This window comes from Neocloeon triangulifer, unplaced genomic scaffold, assembly GCF_031216515.1.
Source record: "Neocloeon triangulifer isolate White Clay Creek 2 clone unplaced genomic scaffold, ASM3121651v1 ptg000004l, whole genome shotgun sequence".
Taxonomy (NCBI): Eukaryota; Metazoa; Arthropoda; class Insecta; order Ephemeroptera; family Baetidae; genus Neocloeon; species Neocloeon triangulifer.
In genome coordinates this window covers 1,231,663-1,251,149 of record NW_026775547.1, presented here as the reverse complement: position 1 = coordinate 1,251,149, position 19,487 = coordinate 1,231,663, and the positions used below count along the sequence as shown (strand labels likewise).

General features: G+C 33.8%; 1 protein-coding gene across 1 annotated transcript in view; it reads right to left on the bottom strand.

The window, feature by feature from the left end:
- Positions 1–1,625: 1,625 nt before the first annotated feature.
- The window catches only part of LOC132193370 (trissin receptor), a 120,200-nt gene continuing 102,338 nt past the window's right edge, over positions 1,626–19,487 (bottom strand). Inside the window, exons 3-8 of the mRNA XM_059614000.1 lie at positions 14,860–15,001; positions 11,883–12,042; positions 8,819–9,137; positions 8,183–8,466; positions 7,100–7,341; positions 1,626–4,350 (exon numbers count right to left, since the gene is read on the bottom strand). Of these exons, the coding sequence (XP_059469983.1) occupies positions 4,131–4,350; positions 7,100–7,341; positions 8,183–8,466; positions 8,819–9,137; positions 11,883–12,042; positions 14,860–15,001 (1,367 nt within the window). The 3' untranslated portion in view covers positions 1,626–4,130. The remainder of the gene's footprint in view (positions 4,351–7,099; positions 7,342–8,182; positions 8,467–8,818; positions 9,138–11,882; positions 12,043–14,859; positions 15,002–19,487) is intronic.

Genomic DNA, 19,487 nt, shown 5'->3' with positions numbered 1-19,487 from the left:
CTTTTGATTAATTGATCAGATAGACCTCTTCTGACGACCAGTATATTTGTTTTGTACTGGGGATTCACAGACTTTGCATGAAAACTTCAACGCAATCAAACGAGGACGTTTCACACACTTCATTAGAAAAGAGTTTCAAGGCTTATTCTTGATTATCCTCGTCAATTCACTTCAATTAGAATCACTGGATCATCAGAATTTTTTTTAAAGGTGATTTATTTTCATCCAAGCACAAAAATAAAATAAATACTGATATAAACTATAAGATAAGGAAAGTACGTTAAAAATCTAAATCTTCTGCGTCTCTCAGGTGATTTATTGATCTTATTGTTAATACCGCCTCCACAAATCAGAATTAAACTGGAATTATTTTTTCAGACGTCATCGTGTATAAAGTTGAGTGGGTTGCAGACAGCGAGGGTAGAAGCTAATTGGACAAAAAAATTAAAATTTTTAACTAAAGACTGAGAACTTTGATATTCTTAATAAAATAAATTGATCCGCTTTTGCCTCATTTGTAAAATAGTCAATATAATACTAATTTGTTGTGCTTGTATTATTTTTACTCAATTTTTACTAAATTTTTTTTATTGGAATAAAAAGTCCTTCAAGGATAAGACTGCTTTTACAATATAATCAGCTTGAGAATTGTCAGAAATCTTACAAACGATGTATTGCGTAATTGTCAAATAAGTTCTATCAATTATTTTCTTTTATTTCCTTAGAAACAGGGGAGCTTGTGATCTTTTTATGCAATAATTAATACCTGAACTTAATTTTGAGATAGGAATGATTACTTTATTTACATTTCGTTTGTTTTATTAAGACGACTTGTCATTTAAAACTAGCGATATTTAATATTCATAATATTTATAGCTCAAAAGTATTATGGAAAGTCAAAGGATATTAACCCGTATTAACCACAAAAATAATTAAGTTTTATTTGATAGATTTAATTAATTTCGATAGATAAATCAATAATAAATTATGTATTGAAATACTGTGCTAATTAAAAGCGCTCCGCATTTAAATTTAAATGTAATCATAATTTGGAAAAAAATCACCCAAAGTGAAAAAGATCAGTAAATTTATTATTTAAACTAATTAATCCAATGAAAGGATTAATTAAAAAATTTGCGGAGTACTTTGAACTTGCTCTCTGAAATATCACGGCTTACATCACGTTATCAGTGAAGCATTATATACCACATAGTCATAAAAAAAATGCAAATCTACAAGTGCTAGTCTCTCGGACACTTGTCCCTTATCGGTGTTGAGGGCCTGCTGGCGCAAATTGAGCAACAGACCGTGACAATTGCGTAACAACGATTATCCCAAGTGACAAATTTGGTATCTCAAACAGTGTAAGCGGAATTACGCGCAATCAAATTGGCTTGACACAATTTGCCATTTCCACAGGGAGAACACTCTGCAGAGAGGCGCGGACTGAAAGTTATTGAAGCGATATTAGAGGCGACGTTGCGACCAAATCGAGCGGAAAATAAAAGATAAAAGGCCTTCATATTTCATCAGCGGACAATTCTTAAAATGGGAACCTTAATGTTAATCGACTTTGCAAAAATGGTTTCCAATAGTTCGAATAATTAAAAGCACGATTTTGGCATTTTGGAACAACATGAATTTTATTCTTTAGTTGACACATTAAAATATATATTTATAATAGTTGTCTATGAGTAGTATTTACAGGAATGTGTGTGACTAGTTGTGCTGTCACAATAACAGATATATTTTAGCCTTTTTATGTCTGTAAAATGAGTTTCTTTCTTTTAATATCGGCCGTTTTATTAGAGGAAAATTGCGTAACAATTAAAATTTTTGTTGAAGTACCTAAAATTTAAGTCTTTTATAATGTGAGCTAATAATATAATCGTCATTTTGTTGATGAATATTTTGCTATTTAAACTTGTTTGCATTGTTAAGCAAAACGTCTTTCTGCATCAAATAAATCTATTTCATCGTTTTTTTATGCTCCTTAATTGGTTGGCGTTTTACATGTTTTGTAATTATAGAAAACAAAATAATGTTTATCTTACCAACCAAATCGTATTTAATGATATATTTAAAATTTTTCCTTGTAAATAAATATCACCCGTTTTACACAAAACGAGCCCATTCTTCTCATTTTTCAATCTGAGATCAACATAGAACTTTTTGGAACTTTTTTTCTTCAACAATAAAATATTCAAAATACAACCAGCATACTCTGCCACAAACAACACTTAGAATAATTGAGCATCAATACTTCGTCGTTTTATTTTATTTTGGAACAGCAACTTTTAGCGTTTCCTATCTCGCTTTTTGCAAAGCTTTTCGCTCACAGCAAAATCCACTCCAGCTCGGCAGTTTCATTTTGCTCGGGGCCGGATTTTCTCTTTTGCCTCTCGTTATATATATTTATATATCTTTATTTACAATTCGCTACCCTCTACACATCACATTTACAATCGCGACTGCGACGATAAGTCTGAGAAATAATAGCCTTATTTGGGTTTAGAGAAGATAAAAACGTGCCCAATCGCTATGGAGGAAAATCGGTCCAAATCCCAAATGCGGCGCTATCCATTTTCATGGCGTGGATCGAAAAAAGTTACTCGCGACGAAGCGAAAATTTGAATTCCCATAGCGCCTAAATCAAGCGTCACCACCGATTATTCTCAATTCACAGCCACTCTCAAAATTACTTTCCTCGCCTATTTTTAAAAATAAGCCGCGCTCGCAAAAGTTTCGTGCGAACGTAAAAAAGCCGGCAAAGTTTGTTTTTGTTGTCAAAACGGTCAAAGTTTACACAAATTAACTCCCAGTCGTGGCTGCGTCTAGCGTACTTTTTTTTTTATCATTTTCCCCAGAAGCGATGTCGCCAAGACTCCTTTGACTCCAAGTATAAAATTTGCATTGTCAGTTGTGACGCAAATTGTTGTTTTAAAGTTACTCTTGAAGCTGCTCGCTTCCCAGCCCTTGTAAAAGTTTGCAATTTAATTGCAATACAGGCTGGTTTTCTCAAGCAGTAGATTGAGCTAATTACGTGATGAGTGGCAAGAGTGGGAAACGCAGCTTTCAAAATTTGTAAATTTGTAAACATTTCGTAAATAATTAGAGAAGATTTTTAACAAAATTGATAAGACTTGCAAAATTACAAGTAAATTAACTAATTAAGTGTATCCAAAATCATGCAATTTTGAACTAAAGTTTTCTTAAAAAAAAAAATCGGCAACAATAAATTAAAATTCCATAGAAGTAACATAAATTAGTGTAAAATTGAGAGAAAATTCCTAAATAGTCGGCTTAGATGGGCTTAATAGTTAGAGAAAACTAAATCATTAGAAAATAATCTACAAAAAACTAAAAATTAAATAAATAAATCATTTTTAAACTCTATTGAGTCGCTCTAGTAGAATAATTAATAATGTTGGAATGTGTATATGTATTTTGTCGCCTCTTAATTAAAAAAATGTGATTTAAGCCATTTTAAAAATCCTCATATGGTCTGAATCAATTAGAAACAGCCAAAAAGCTAATAAAAGAGAGACAAAAATATTAAAAATATACATTAAACATAAAAATATGTTATTTTAATTTTGCCGAAATAAGCAAAAAACCGGAATTTAAATTTGACAGAAATAGGTAAATGGAGTGTTTATAACATTTTGATTTGACGCCAAAAATTTTAAAAAGTCAAAATTAAAAGGTTGATGCTCGATGAAGCTCACTGATATTCTTGGCTGCCATGCTTAATTCTACTTAATTTATTGGATTGCGCAAATTTATTTGGTTAAAATAGCTGTTCTGAAATTACCAAGCCTGGACACAATTTACCATTTTCACTGTATTCAAATTCAACCAACATCTTCAGCCATTAAAAAATAGTTTTTTTTGGTAAGTATTTGAATAAAGAGAGGTTGAACTTGCATAGCGTCTACTTTCCCCTCTAAACCGGCATCAGGTACGCATTTGACGAGAGCACCACAGACCAAAAAGTATCTCTCTCACCACTTTAGACGAAAGTCTTCCAATTCCAAAGTCTTTTTGTATATTCAGATGTAGTGAGCGGCGCGACCTCCGTCCTTGGAGATGATGAACGTGACGCGCTTCTTTTTTCGGTTCGCCGAGCATCACACCCCCGTCTCGGGCTGCGCTTGGCCGTTCGTGGCCACCAGCGGCTGATGCACCACATTGTTGGCCGCCCTCGTCGACGAACGGGTCGACGACGAGGCCGCCTTGCCGGTGCCGCGCACCAGCAGCGTCGGCGACCCCTGCCGAGGGCGGCGCCGACACAGTTCGATGGCGCCGCGGAAAATCAGACGCACTCGACGACGCATCGCTCGCCTGAAACTGATCAGAAAAGAAATCGAGATTTGAGTAAATTTTCTCCATTAGTTTTTGTAATAGAAAGGCTAAAAATTAAATTTTTAATTTTGGTCACTAAAAAAAATTTGCTCGTTAATAATGTTGTTTGTTTAAAACAAAAACCAGGATGGACCAGTTTTAGTCACGGTCTGAGACATTTTTTCAGATAATTTTATTAACAAATTGAAGAATTGCGTCAGCAGAATGAAATAACTAGCAAGCTTGACCTTTTTTGAAATAGACTTTTTGTCCTGTGCCCTTTTCGATGGCGCAAAAGGCACACTTTTGTTTTTCTTATTTATTTGTGGGCCATTTGAGGTTTGTCTTTATTAAAAATTAAGCATAAATTTTTGAATTCTTTTGAAGGAGGAGGTCGGGTTGTGGAAATCGACCTGGCTTCATTGTTTTAGGGATGGTGATTTTTTTTTGCAATTTGATTATTTTGCACAGTTCATTTGTTATAAAGTTTTATGCACAATTAGTTAATTAAAATTATTTTCTCAATATCAATAATGAAGTCTTTGTGAAACATATAATAAGAGATCTCAAATTTAATTTAATTACGCGCGAAATGTGAAAAATGAAATACAACCATGGCTTTGGGCTGGGGGCCAGAAAAGTGACTCTATTCGGAACTTTTCAATTAACCATGCAAACATTTATTTGAAATTCATGAAGTGCCGAGAGCGCGGTCTAGCCGCTCGGGCGAGCGACTCATTCTGCAAAAAGCACTCAGCAGTGCCAACTTTTAAGTTCGGCGCGTTAGCTCCTCCTCGCAAATCAGTCAATATGTGCGCCTCTCGTACGCAAGAAGAGCAAATCACATAATAGAACGAGCGTGTGTGTTGCCAACAAGGCTATTTTGCCTCAACAGACAACGCGAACGGATGCTTTTGACGAGATAAATTTGGCCAAAAATAGAAGCTTTTAAGGCGGACCACTCATAACAGTAAACCCAGCCCGCTCTCGCTTATTGTGACAGAAATGAGTCTGCGAAGAGAAGTTTCCGCGTGGTTTACTACCTCATTGTATATCAAGTGAAAATACGAGGAAAATGGGAAAAATGAATCTACTTTTAGCGCTAAAATAACACGATTGATATGAGAATACAATGCAAATTTCGAGAAAAATAGTGTTTACATGAACCAAAGTTCTATCAAAAAGAGGATTAATAATAGTATGTTTTGCAAAAAATGTTTAATTTTAAATTAAGTAAAATATTATTCTTTTTAAATGTGTAACTAATAAAGAAAAAAAAATTTGAAGTTTAAAGACAAACTGTAACTGAGCTATTCATGGTAAAGAGTGTTGTTTTTATTAAAACACGAGATAATTAAGTAATTTTATTTTATTTAAATCAATCAAATTTATTTTCTCTCTTGTGAAATAATTTCCTTATTTAATTCTAAATCCGGGCCGATGTTAAAATTTAAAAATTTATAACCAGATCTTTTGGTGTCAACAGAAATAACGAGAAACAATAAAAGTATCTGAAACGGAATAAAAAATCAAATTATTATATTTCAATTGGCTAGAACTCAAAATATTTTCATTTCCTAAAAAAAATCAATTCATTCTCGAGCTTATAAATCTTACAAATAAAGCAAAGCCAGTTGCGAAATAGCAACGAAACGTATTTTTGGTGCGCGCCATCAAGTTAAATGACGCAAATTGATTTCCTCAGTTGGAAGGATTTGCCCCCCAATAGGTATTTATTAAATCAAATGGACAGTCAAACGGACGTAATTGATTGAAAAGCGTACAGACTCGCCATGGAGGAAGAGAGCAAAAACAGGAGAGTTGCTGCGTTTGATATAAAAGGCTTTTGCAATTCACCAACACATACAAAATTTACGCACATAACACTGACGGAGTTTACAGTTTTTTTGTTCCACTCGCTTTTTTAGCTCTAAAGGGAACATCGCCAATCACGATTAATCATTTTTGTCTCAATTATTTAAATAGGCTGAGAAAGAAATAAAAAAATTAGGAAAATTCTCAATTTTTCTTCTAATTCCAATATAACCTAGATTTAAAATAATTAATGTAGATTTTAGCATCATTTTTTATTTATTTTTTTTTTTTTAAAGCATGAATTTATTTAAAAATGTAGATATTTTTTATAATTCTAAATGATTTTTGACACTCTTATTATAACACAAGTAATTGAAATGAAAATTTGTAAATTTATGATTGCAAAAGTTTGCCATTTAGAAAGTTTCTTTATCAGATTTCAAAATCAAATTGAATATAAATTTAATCAAAAGTGAAAAAAGCCAACATGTTAATAGTTCCATTCATATTTTTACCATCTGTCAAAACGCGACCCATCTTTGAATGTTGTTCTTCCTCAAACGAATTTTTCATTCCCCCATTTGATTTACCCTTTTGTGCAGTTTCATGGGTTGAATCATTTTTGGAGCTTAGATGATCTCGATTAAATCCGGGCGTGGGATTCAGTAAATGTTGTAAATATTATCGTTGTTTCTCAATTCAAGTCACATCCATGTTTTACTAATTCAGCTTTGCTGAGTTCTGAAGATTTGACTGAAGATTAGTGGCGTTCCCTTTTGTAAGCCCATTGATGGTAACAGTAAAGTGTGTCAGATGATCGCATTTAAAAACAAAGGCGCGGACAAACAATGCATGTTTTGTTGCAAAAGAGTTGCCGTTTTCAACGTGTCAGTCACAAATCAAGCCGTGCACATTAATTTGAAATCGAAACTTGACGTACCTGAGCGACATGGTGGCGTAGAGAATGGGGTTGAGCGCCGAGTTGAAGTACATGATGAGGAATGTGCACGGAGTGAACAGTTGGTAGTAGACCATGTTCTCGGCACTCAAAAGACGCACTTGCCACATTTTGCGGGCGTGGTATGGCAAATTGCAGAGGAGGAATGACAGAACCACTAGAATGAGCATGTAGACCACTCGGCGTCGAGCACCCAAAGGACCCACCTCAAGATCGTTGCTTCTCTAAAACACAATTCAATCAAATTAGAAAAAAAATTATAATTTATGATTTTCTCGTGCAAAATCTTAATTATTTATGTTTAATTCGTTTTTGTCTTACATTGAAACGGGATTACACTTTATATAACTTTAAAATATTTTATCTAAGGAGTGGAACAAAGAATATTGATCTTTCTTAAAAAATCTTTAAATTCGGAAAAATGTAGTCCTTTTCATTGATGAAATAGTTGAATATGTTTTTCACTTCCTATTTGACATTAAATCAACAATCAAATAAAAATAAAAATATTATTTATAATATTGAATGTATGGATGATGTATTTAGGCAGAGAATGCCCGGTGGTACATTAATAAACACAATTGTAACTAAAAATACATGAATTTTGAAACAAGACCGCTTCGAATTTCTTATCTTTTGGCGGTTTTTTAATTTAATTTTGTTTTTAAACAAAAATCATTAAGGTGGAGGAAATGAAAAAAAAGGGGGATTTTTCTCATGGATGGAAATTGTTCTGATTCTGAAACAACAGAAGTGCGGTCGTTTTACTTTATGAACGCCTATTCCTTGAATTAACTGATTTATTTACTCATAAGTAAGGAAAAAATGCTTCCTTAACTTTCTTTTGTTTATATTTTTAATTAGCTTCGTCAAAATTAATGAAAAAAACTTATTTGCAATTCAGACAAAAATCAATTGGCCAAAATTTAAATTTTGCTTTAAATGTTTTTACTTTTTAAAGAGACAAACAATACATTGACCGGGATAAAGTATGTAATTTTTTTGTTGTCAAACCTCACTAGAAAATTTGTCACAAAGAGCATTTTGTTTTGAATTTGAACTCACCCTGCTTTGTGAGCGTTTGTGGAAAAAGCGACGCCACATTTTGCGCTCTCGTCTCTTGGGTCGTGGCGAGTTGCAAGGTCGCAGGGGGTCCCTGGTCTCCCTCAACGGGGGCAGTGAGCTCATCCTCTGCAGAGGGGGCACCGGGCTGGGCAGGGGACTTCGAGAGCCACCCTGAACGATTTCGCTGGTGACGCTCTGGTTGTCGGGTATGCTCATGCACGGCTGCAGGGCTGCGTGCTCACCTGGCTCGGGCACCAGGTGCAAAAGACTCGTTGTGGTCAGAGCTGGTGAAACCAATTTACAAAATGTAAGTATTATCTTTATAAGATTTAAAAATAGGAGTATTATTTATAAATTATAAAGTTATAATGTTTTAAGCTTGCTTTAACTTGTTTTTTTTTCTATTTTAAAAAATATTTAAGACAATTTAATTTCTCTAATTGTTGAGAATATGGAATTAAAAGGCGATAAATTGAATTAAAAATTATTATATAATCTGATTTTCTCCAATGATGAAATAAATTCTATATTTTTTTTATCATTTAAATAAATTTTTATTACCACATTAGATGATCATTATGATAATTTAAATAATTAAATCTTTAATAGAGACAAAATTAAACAAAAATCGCTCACCTGACGGAGCATCTGGGACAGCAGCGACGCTTGGATTGCAAGGTACTCGGCCAGCGTGCACTGCACCTGGAATTTGGCGCCCACTCTGCCACAGCTCGACGCACATTCGCGAGTACATGATGGCCATCACCAGCAGGGGGATCACGTAGAGGAATATCAAGTTGGCCGTGTCGAATATCTCGGGGTCGTAGCGAGTTGTGTCCAAGTGGCAGAAAGTGTCCGTCTCGTCGTTGCGCAGCTCTTGGCTCGTCACCCTGGCGAAAAAGAGACGCGGCGACGCGTACGCAGCGCTCACCAGCCACACCAGGACTATTATCAGCTAAAAAAAAGGAAAAAATAATATCCATAACTTAATTTTTTTAGAGGAATTACATTTTTAATCAAAGTAGTCTAAAAATATAAAATTCGCCACCCTACAAATCAGTAAAGTAATAAAGTTTCAATCTGTAATTCAACCATTTTTGCAACGAAGTTTTGAATCTAATCAGTTTTGATCAGATTTTAGCTATTAATTTCTTATCTGGAAGGAATTTCTCACGTAAAGTTGATTGGAACTTTCCGACAAACTTACAAGACTGTGTTTTTGTTCGGTTGCACTTTTCTCATTTATATTTTTTTCTTTCTCTTGTTAACAATGGTTTTTATTTTCGTTGAACCAACTTTTCAATCGGCAAGTGTTTCAATATCCATGCAAACTCTCTGCTCGTCGTCAAAGACGGTGTAAATATTAATGGTTCTGCGCTTGTCAATGCAGCTTTTCCGAGCATGTGACGTGCCTCGAGGACAACTTTGCGCCACTCTCGCAAGCAAAAGTACTGGGAAATCTGCTTAATCTCATTTGAAATTATAATTTAATAATTCTAATTCATCTCTGCACGGAGTATAAATTAGATGATCATGTTAGTGAAATTTCACAAACTTTCAGATTCCATCTGTACTGACTGAGAGTTGAAAGTTTTATGACAATAAATTTTCATCGCAGTGAGAAAAAATATTGCAGCGCTTGATCGAGAATCTCATTCAAATTGATGTTTCATCAGTGCACTTTATTTATCCACTCTAATTAATTTTTTCCCATTTGAATGATACATGAAATTCATTAAGGTGGTTTTAACCTATTATTTCCTTGGAATAACTTTAACTACAGAGTAGAATAATGAATACTGATAATGAAATTGCAAAAAAATTTCATAATTTTTTCACCTTGTTTCAATATTTTGTTAAATATTTTACTAATCTAATACAGATCTAATCCAATGATTTTATTTTATTGATATCGTTGTTCTAAAACATTTAGAATAATCCTTTAAACACAAGAATGCGAATAAAATGTTTTATAATTTATTAAAAGATGTTTTTTTTTTCAATAATTTCTGATTGCAAAGAGCTTGCGTTGTTGTGTAGAATAAATAATTTCATAATGTTAAATGTTAATGTAGAAAACCGCGGCGTATGTATAGATAAAAATATGTTCAATTTAAGAAGTCGATTCTTTCAGTAACGAATAATGTTATTCTGAAAGGAATTTTTTTAATAATTTCTTTGCCATCGAGTGGAAAAATGTGGCAGAATCTAAACTATGGCATGGAGAGGGGGGATTTAAATTCACTCCGTCTAATTATATTTAATTTTCCTTGAAGAGCACGAAGAGGAATGAAAGAAACAACGAGCGGATTCCGCGTTAACGTCCAAACGAGCTCGCTTGGCTAGACTATTTGGAGCCATAATCATTTCAAATTAAGCTGGAAATTAAAGGACCCATTAGGGCAGGTAGAAGGAACGAATGGTTGGCAGTAACGACTGCCTCTATTATTGCAGTAATTTGGGCCAAACAGAAAAAGAAACTAGTAGCGAAAGGAGCTCGCTAAAGGCACCGTGAAAAATTTATGATAACAACCCAGAGCCGAAATGAACGCACATTAGAGAATATTTATGTAAGAATTAGATCCACTACTTCTTGGGTATTACTCGAAGCCACTCTTAACTGGAAATAATAATATTAGTAAAATTTAGGTCAGCGAAATAGAAGTTTACGAAAATTTAAAATTACCAGATTATTTTTTAATAAAAATTATCCTTAAATTTTTTTATCATTATGTTGGCAATAAGTTGATATGACATGGGATAAAAAGAGGCTAATTTCAATAAAGCTGTATTGTTATTTATGGAAGACAAAAGGATAAAAGTTATTATCCTTCAACATATCAATTTAAAATGTTGATAATAATGATATTTTAATAAAACAACTAATGAATAAATCATTCATTTATAAAAATTGCATTTTAAATTATAAATAACTTTTTCACCAATGCTAATTAGATTAAAATTAATCAATCGATAAGAAAATGTTTCCTGTTTTTGTGAAAATTAGTATTCAAAGCGATCAATTTGAAAAACTTATTGAACAGGAGTTATATGATAATTTGTTTTACGATAGATTCAAATTTTTCGGACATAGATTTTTATTAGTAACGTAAGGACTCTGACGTGTTCTAAGAGCAACATTAATTAGTTTCGGTGGTATTATTGTGCTTGTTAATGAATGTATATTTTGTGCTCAAATGAATGAATAAAAATATCTAATCTAATCTAATCTAATTAATAATAAGGTCAATAAGTAAGATAGTAAAACTTAATATTGTTACCGTGTGGTTTCTGTATTTATGTGTGAATTCGTAAATTAATCGCTGGGACTTATTATGGTTGTATTTTTTTTTATAGTTCTCTTTTGCAATCTCTTCTTTTCTAATTTTCCAACTCAGTTACAAATAATGAGATTTGCCGAGATTTCCAGTTATTCCGCAGAGCGACGCAAATATTTGCCGAGTGTTTTCTCTTTCTCTCTTTCTTTTAAGGACCCTTTTATTATTTGCCCGCAGGATCGATTCGCCACTTGGGGCGCGCAAACCAAACAAATCGTTTTCCAACGGTTTCGCCACCATCAGACCGCAGAGGGGATCGAGAAAAAAAAACGCAAAAAAGCACGTAGGGGCGCGAACTCTATCTATGATCGCAGAAAAATGGGCTTCATTAGGCGAGAGAAAGGAAGTCATCTGGGGCTCACCCTGAGTCGGGCCGTGGTGAAGACGCTGCGGGTGTGAAAGGGTTGCATGATGGCCACGTAGCGCTCGACACACACGGCCACCATGATGAGCACCGAGGCCACGTAGCTCAGCGCCTGCACGTACAGGTACATTTGGCACATGAACAGCCCCAGCGACCAACTGCAACAGAAAATTACAAACTGATCAGAAAATTATAGTCCAATTTTTTTCACTTGAATATAGTTGCACGGATAACCATTTTTATTAATGCTATGTATTCTTCACAGATCAAGTAAAAAAAGGAGAAAAGTTGGATCATGAAGTATTTGCAATTAAGAGCCATACACAAGATTTATTGAATTTTTAGTTCACATACTAATAAGAGGATGAAAAATTTTGACCGGGAAATCAGCCACGTTGTTGATTTTATTTTTTTCTGAATTATAATTGGTTTTTGTTTATTATTGAAAACAATATTTTATTACAAGAAGAAACGGTGCTATTTTCTTGATTTAGTTTTCCTGGTAAAAAAGATGTCCCGGGATAAATCCAAAAGAATAAAGTTCATCCCAAGACCCGGGATGAATATTTTTACCCCCCTACCTTCGATTTTTTTCGCCAAATCATTCGAGATAACCTTTTCTTGACCTGTTTCTTGAGTTGTTTATTGTTTAAGAAAAAAAATTAACAACTCAGAAAACCCTTTGAAGAAGAGTCGAATTTAAATTAAAATCAACATATAAAATCTGTGTTCAATTGAATTTTTGAATTAAATTAACTTAATAATTTTTTTACACCTCAACGTCTTTTTTTTATAAAAAATATCATTGCCTAAACATTTGTTCAAATGAACTTGTCAATAAATTCACTATCAATTTTTAATCATGGTTGCATTTCTAAGGGAAAAACTATTTTTTGTTGTCAATTTGTTAAAATGAAAAAAAAAACTTCTCCGATCATTCCTAGGAAAACACATATACGCATGTGTCAATTTCCCTCCCAGGATTAAGTCGTTCGTTTGTCTTTCTCTCTCGCTAGCTGGGCTAAGGAGATTAAAGAAACAATTTGGGTGCTCTAAACTTTATTCGACAGCCGCAATTAGGTCTTTCCCAAGTTTACAGGAATTAGGCTAAGCCGTTCTCACTCTTCTTTTCCAGCGAACGCAAAATAGTCGGCGTGATTTACGACGTCGTTTATTTTTGCTGAAAATGCTGCTTTTCTCTCTTTCATTCTCTCGCGGGAACGTATCATTTCGGAGACGCTCGCCAAATGCTCTGGGGCGGAAAAAAGGAAGGAAAATAAAAGCGAATAAATTTGGATTTGCATACAACGCATAAAAAGTTTTGCGTCATCTGTAATGCGGCTTTTTAGAGAGCCGAAAAAAAATATATAAATGAAGTAAGATGCATTTTAACTCTTGTCTTTTCAAATTCCAAACGAAGCTACAAAAAAAAATTTAAAATTTAAAACTGAGATTTTATTTTAAAGGCCCCTAGAAAAAACAATCGATGAGCTTCTATTATACTCTTCTCCTAATATACTAATTTTGAATGAAGTCAAAGTTTGGTAAATAATTGAAAAAATTGATTTATTTTTCTTTTTAATCAACGAAAAATTGATAAGCTCACGCTTCTGAGAAAGGGTGGAATTTTGCCAGCACAAAAATTAAAAGAGCTTTGAACTTTTTCATGTTCAAACAATACAAATGGCTGCGGGAAAATGTCTGAATATTTAATCATCATTATTATTTGTTCCGGCAAATCTAATTTGCGTTTCAAAAACAACAAAGCGCAGAACTCTGCGCCTCAAAGGCTTCTTTAATTTATGTAGATGAAAATAAAGCATTTTGCGTTGTCTCCCTCAAAAAAGGGTGTATATTATTTTGAGTAGAAGCTCGCAGATCAAAGAACTCCCCCGTTTGAACAAACCAAAGGTGCTTTTTCGAGCGGCTGGAAAAGAGCACAGCATTATAATTTTGCAGTGGCATCTGTTTTGTTCTAAATTCAACGGTCTTGCGCGCCACTCGCGCATGCATAAATCATTGTGTTGGTTGTGAGCGGCTCTTGACTAGGGAACGTCGCCATTGCAACAACCAATTTTTGTTTAATATGCATAAATCCGTAGAGGAATTTAGACAATCCAAACGGCGCTCATTTTCTTTTCAAAGCTCACCCTGGAATAAAGGTTTAAAATAAATTTTATTTTTCATTCTATAAAAAACATTTCAAATTTAATACCTATTTCAATTGTTTCATTAAGCATATAATTATATCAAAAATTAAAAAAAGACAAAAACGGTTTGAAAGTTACTCTAAAACTATTGCTTATTTTAAGTTCCTTGTTCAAAGAAAAAAAAAAGAAAAAGTTCCTTGAAATTAAAAAAATCAGGTGAAATTTAAAGTTGACAAAATATGTTCAAAATATGATGCCATTTACCACATTTTCAGTGATTTTCAAGACTCTTTAGATTCTTTACTTCCTGGAAAAATTTCATACTTTTATTTAATTTTATACCCTTAATTTTCCTTCAAACTTTTGCATAAATATTAGTTTAAACGTGCTAATTTAATTCACGCTGGAGAGATTAGGAAAAAATTGGCTTTGTTTCTTATTCGGATATTAATTTTCCAAATTTGGCCAAAATCTGGACATTGTGAACATTGGCGGCGTTCCCTTGAAAGCCGATCCGCATTATTTGCAAATTTACACTCGAGTCGACACACAAAAAAACCGCCACGAACGGTGGTGACATCAACAACCAGGAAATTTTGACACGTGGCATAGTCAGACGGCGAAAGTTATACAAGCTGGATTTATGTTTTGATGAAAATGGAACGCTGGGTAATTTTCTCAGAGACTCGAACTCGCTCCCTCGCGGGCGCGTTTCTATTTTCGGCCGACGAGACTCGATTATTGATGGAAAGTTGAGACTAACTTTGACCCGCGTTCATTAGCGGCTGGGGTGAATGGATCGAAAGGGTTGGAAAAACAACTCACTTGCTGAGATAGGCCATGAAGCTCTGCATCACACAAAAGACGCCGACGCACAAATCGGCCACTGCCAGTTGCCCGAGCAGAAAGTTGGTTTTTGATTCCACTTGCCGGTCGCACTGCACCACCAGGATCACGAGAAAGTTGCCTGAAACAAAAGGCGAATGCAATTTTATTATTATTATTTATTTATTCAACAGAATTTAAAAATTAGAAAACAAACAGGAACGGTTTGGTTTTGTGAAATACAATTTAAAAATTTATTTTAAGAAAATACCAGTTAATTTAGTTCAAAGTTTAAATACTGAAAAAAAAAATCAATTAAGTAATTCGTTTTCAAGCTTCAATAAGAAAATATTTTAACGCTGATTTTTGACGACTTTATATAAGTTAAAAAAATCAGTGAATTTTCTAGTATTTAATAAGAAATCTAACAATTTTAGTATTTTTTTTCTCACTAATATTGTGGTCATTTATAAATAAAACTGTTTACATTTTTCTATCCCCTGAAGTTCAAGAAACTTTAAATCTGCTCTTTAATTATTTGAACGCTTTTGTAAATGTGTTAACAAATGTGCAAACTGCGTGATTGGTCTAAAATAAAAAATTTTTAAATCAACACACAGGAAATAATGTGCTAAATCAAACTATCCTATTTATTTTCTACATAAATTAAATTACCTGAAAATGAAAAAAAGTTGCCAAACAATAATTGTGTGGAAAACTGGCTCTTTCTTCACAAAGAAACCGTTTTTGGTACAGAATTTATTTTTGTGTGAATAAAAACAATTATATACCAATGAGTATAATTATGTTTTTACGTCTCGTCTGCTAAATTCTGAACTCGTATAATAATAAATGAGTAACGAAAGTAGTGTTTTCTATAAATATTTCCCACAATGTCTTTTGATAATGATTGAAATTTTATTTTGACGCATGATTGACTTCAAAAAGCAAAATTATTTCCTAGGTTCATTTTTTAAATTGATAATTAAAATTATTTTAAATGATATTAGAAAATTGAAAATATCCCGTTTAATGAGATCTTAATAATTTAAAAATATAAAAAAATACAATGGATTCACTGTCTGTGTTTCGCCTGCAAAGCATCGTTGGCTTTTATTCTAGCTCTCTTGAATAACTGCTGCAAGGCGTGCCAAGTCGATGTCAAATCCTCTTAAAGGCGAGCTTTAATATGGCTGCCTCGTCGAAACACGTAAAGTGCCAATTTATTAGCAAAGGCGGCACCGCGAACTTGTTGAGAAATTAATTTCATCTCAAATTTGCTCTTTTGCGCACGTGCAATCTTCGCTTCTGAATTACGAAACACGTTTTCTCGCCTTGCCAACTCGGTTTAATCTAAACTTGGAGTATAATATGCGTAATAATGCCACGGGAGTTTGCGCGCAAAATAATGCGAGGTGGCTTCATTGCGGGTCGCACTTTCCGGCGGTCGTGCGTAATTCGCGCTGACGCCGGGGAATTCGACTGTGCCGAGTTGAGAGGCGGAATCGCGTGGGATATTAAATCATGTGGGCTTGTGTGCCGGTGCGGTTTCGGATACGTGACACGCGGCCGAGGTTTCTGCATAACGAGCGACAACTACACTGTCTGTGCATTTCTGCGTGTCCGCCGGCCAAGCAAGTGATAAACTCCACCAACTCCACCGCACACAATTCTTTTCGTAATAAAGTTTTACTCAAAGTTGTACGTTCTGGCCATTTTCAAACAGAATTTAGTCACTTTATATCAAGCCGAAGAAAAAAAATATGCTGAAAATTTGACTGCAAAAGGTCAATTCAGACCAACAAATTTCAATCAAATTTAGCGGATATTTGGAATGAGATGTCCTAAATTTTTATAATTTTACCCCTCTAAAGGTAAAAACTAGGGCTAGAAAAGTTAAAAATATGTGATGAGCTTGATAATCAGCTAAATTTGCAGGAAATAACAAATATTTTGCGAATTTGCATGTGTCTGAGCCTGCGTTGAATGAAGAAAAAGTTGTTGGAGCTCAGGATGTCCAAACAAGTTTGTTTAACAATCACATTCATGCCAAAACGTGTTTTACATAAAGTGAGAATGGACCAAGGAAATTCTAAGAAAGGTGCACTATATACAATTAAAAGACCATTTTTCTTGCTTAATCCGCATGCCAAACGTTGGCGAATAAATTTTATGATGAAAGATTCTTTTCAAATTGAAATTTATGGTCACAATTTTCCATGCTGTCAGCGCAGAGGAAACAGGCAGAGCAAAAATTTTGGGGCAACATTATGCGTCGAGTCAAAGTGGGAGGATAAGAGATTGGATCGATACGAGAAAGGCAGCATCGGCTATAGAGGAAGGACTTTCAAATATGTCTAACAATAAACAAGCCGTTCCATTAAATAGAGAAAAATGATCGTTTTCTTTCGCTTTGCAAGCATATTGGAAATACATAAATCTTTTTTCATGGCTCTGCCACATAATTCAGAGTTTATGAGAATAAAAGTTGTATTTTTCAAAAACCCTTACGTCGTGGCATAATTTATGTTTTAAAAATAATGATGCAAGTGTTTGAACAAATTTCTAAAATGAATTTTCTCCTTTTATGAAAATTCAGTTACATTTATATGGAACTTTAAATGAAAAAGGAGAGTAGTGAATTAAAAACACGGTTTTTTTTAGAAGTTGATTGGTTAGTTTATTTAATTATTTCAAGATAAAACTTTAAATTTAAGTTTTTAAAATCACCAGAGATATTTCTAAAATCAGCAATAAATAATGAAAATTTGACAAAAAAGGCGTCAAATTTTAATTCACAGTTCAAAAGGTTTGAAGCAAATTGAAAAATAACTAAGTACACGTTGCGAGTTGCTATTTAAATTCAACAAAGAATGTTTTAAACTCTAATTGAATGAATAATCTGAAGGGAAAAATAACACCGGTTAAGATAGAAGAAGTTGTTCCATTGATTTTGGGATCAAATTTAAAAATTTAAATAAAAAAAGAAGCATTAGATTTTAAATTGCAATGAAATTTCCCTAAATCCAATTCTGTGTTTAGATTTCATTAATTGAAAAAGACATAAGTCAATTTGTGACAACGAAAAAATTATCAAAGAGGGGTACCATTGCTATCAGAAAATTTCGCTTCCCGAAAAATTTTGATATCAAAAATTTGTTTACTGCTTTGAATCATAATTGTTTCAGATGCTGCTGACTCTCTTGAGTCCACGAAACACGAAAAAAATTCATATTTGAATATATCTGATCTTTTCGCCGTGATATAGTCAATTTGTAACAACGAAAAAAATAGCAAAGGGGGTAATGCTATCAGAAAATTTCTCTTCTCGAAAAAAATTTAATCTAAAAATATTTTTTTCTGCATTTATTTCGAATTATTACAGATGCTGTTGACTTTCTTAAGTCCACGAAACTTGAAATAAACTCATACTTGCATAACACTGATCTTTTCGCCGTGATTTAGCTGATTTTTCATATTTATATTTTTTAAGAATTTTGATGAAACACCAAATTTATAAAATTGGGATTTGGAATTAATTATATTTCCTTTACTTTTTTTAGGCAATGCACTCTATTTTAACTTTTCGGATCAAAGTTATTCACACGTTAGATGAGCTCCTGAGACATTCCTTCTTTTATTTCTATTTTTGCATGGAACAGAGAAAAACGAAGTTCATGCTGGGGGCTGCGCACGCCGATCCAATTACTATGCGACTTGGGAATTCGGCGAGAGCTGGGCCGCTTTTGGAAATAAAAATTATTCCGCCGTGTCAGGCGAAAGGAGGAGAAGATTGACGTGTACCCAGTGATACATACACATGCTTGTCATATATTTTGAAAATGCAATTTCTTCTCTTCTGTCGGCGCTCTTACATTTATTGAGTTTCAAGGGCGGCCGGGCCACTCGAGAGCACGAACGGCGAAGCAACCCTTTTGCTCTAGCGTCTTTCGATGAATTTCTTTCATTCAACAGCTGTCGGAATGCGCATAAAAGGGAGGCTAATTTCTTTCTTCTTATTAATCAATAAAAACTCTTTTCTCCGTTTTCTGTAGACCAAAGGTCCATTCATTATGTTAATTAGGAATTTTTCTATTGTTTGGAATCTTAAAAGGATGCACGATCATTAATCTTTTTTAACGGTGCGCAAAAAAATTGCAGTAAATTTCAATTTTTCACATTTTACTAGATTTGGCAAAGTGTCACAAAATACAAATCTATTGACCGAGTCACAATCAGACGCTAAATTAATTTCTTCATTATTTCTTTAATTTTTTACATTTTTTATTTATTCCTTCCACTAAAAATTAGTTTTAGGTTTGGACATGAAAAAAATCCTACGTTTTTAATTGTGTTTATTTAAATGGTTTAAATATTACTCATTTGCAAATCATGATTTTTTTTAGAAAATCTCTCATACTTTCATGCCCGGCGCAATCAAGAGACCGTAAATTCGCGCAACGCTTCTCATTCTCTGCTGGTGTGCGCGCGTTTTCCGTTAAACGTCCATTATGTTGGCGGCGTGAGAACGATATAACTCTGGCTTTTGTGACAAAGAGCAAAGTCTCGTTCTCAGGGAATGTGAGGGTCGACAAGTGTGTGTTTTTGCGAGAGAGCGTTGGCGTGAA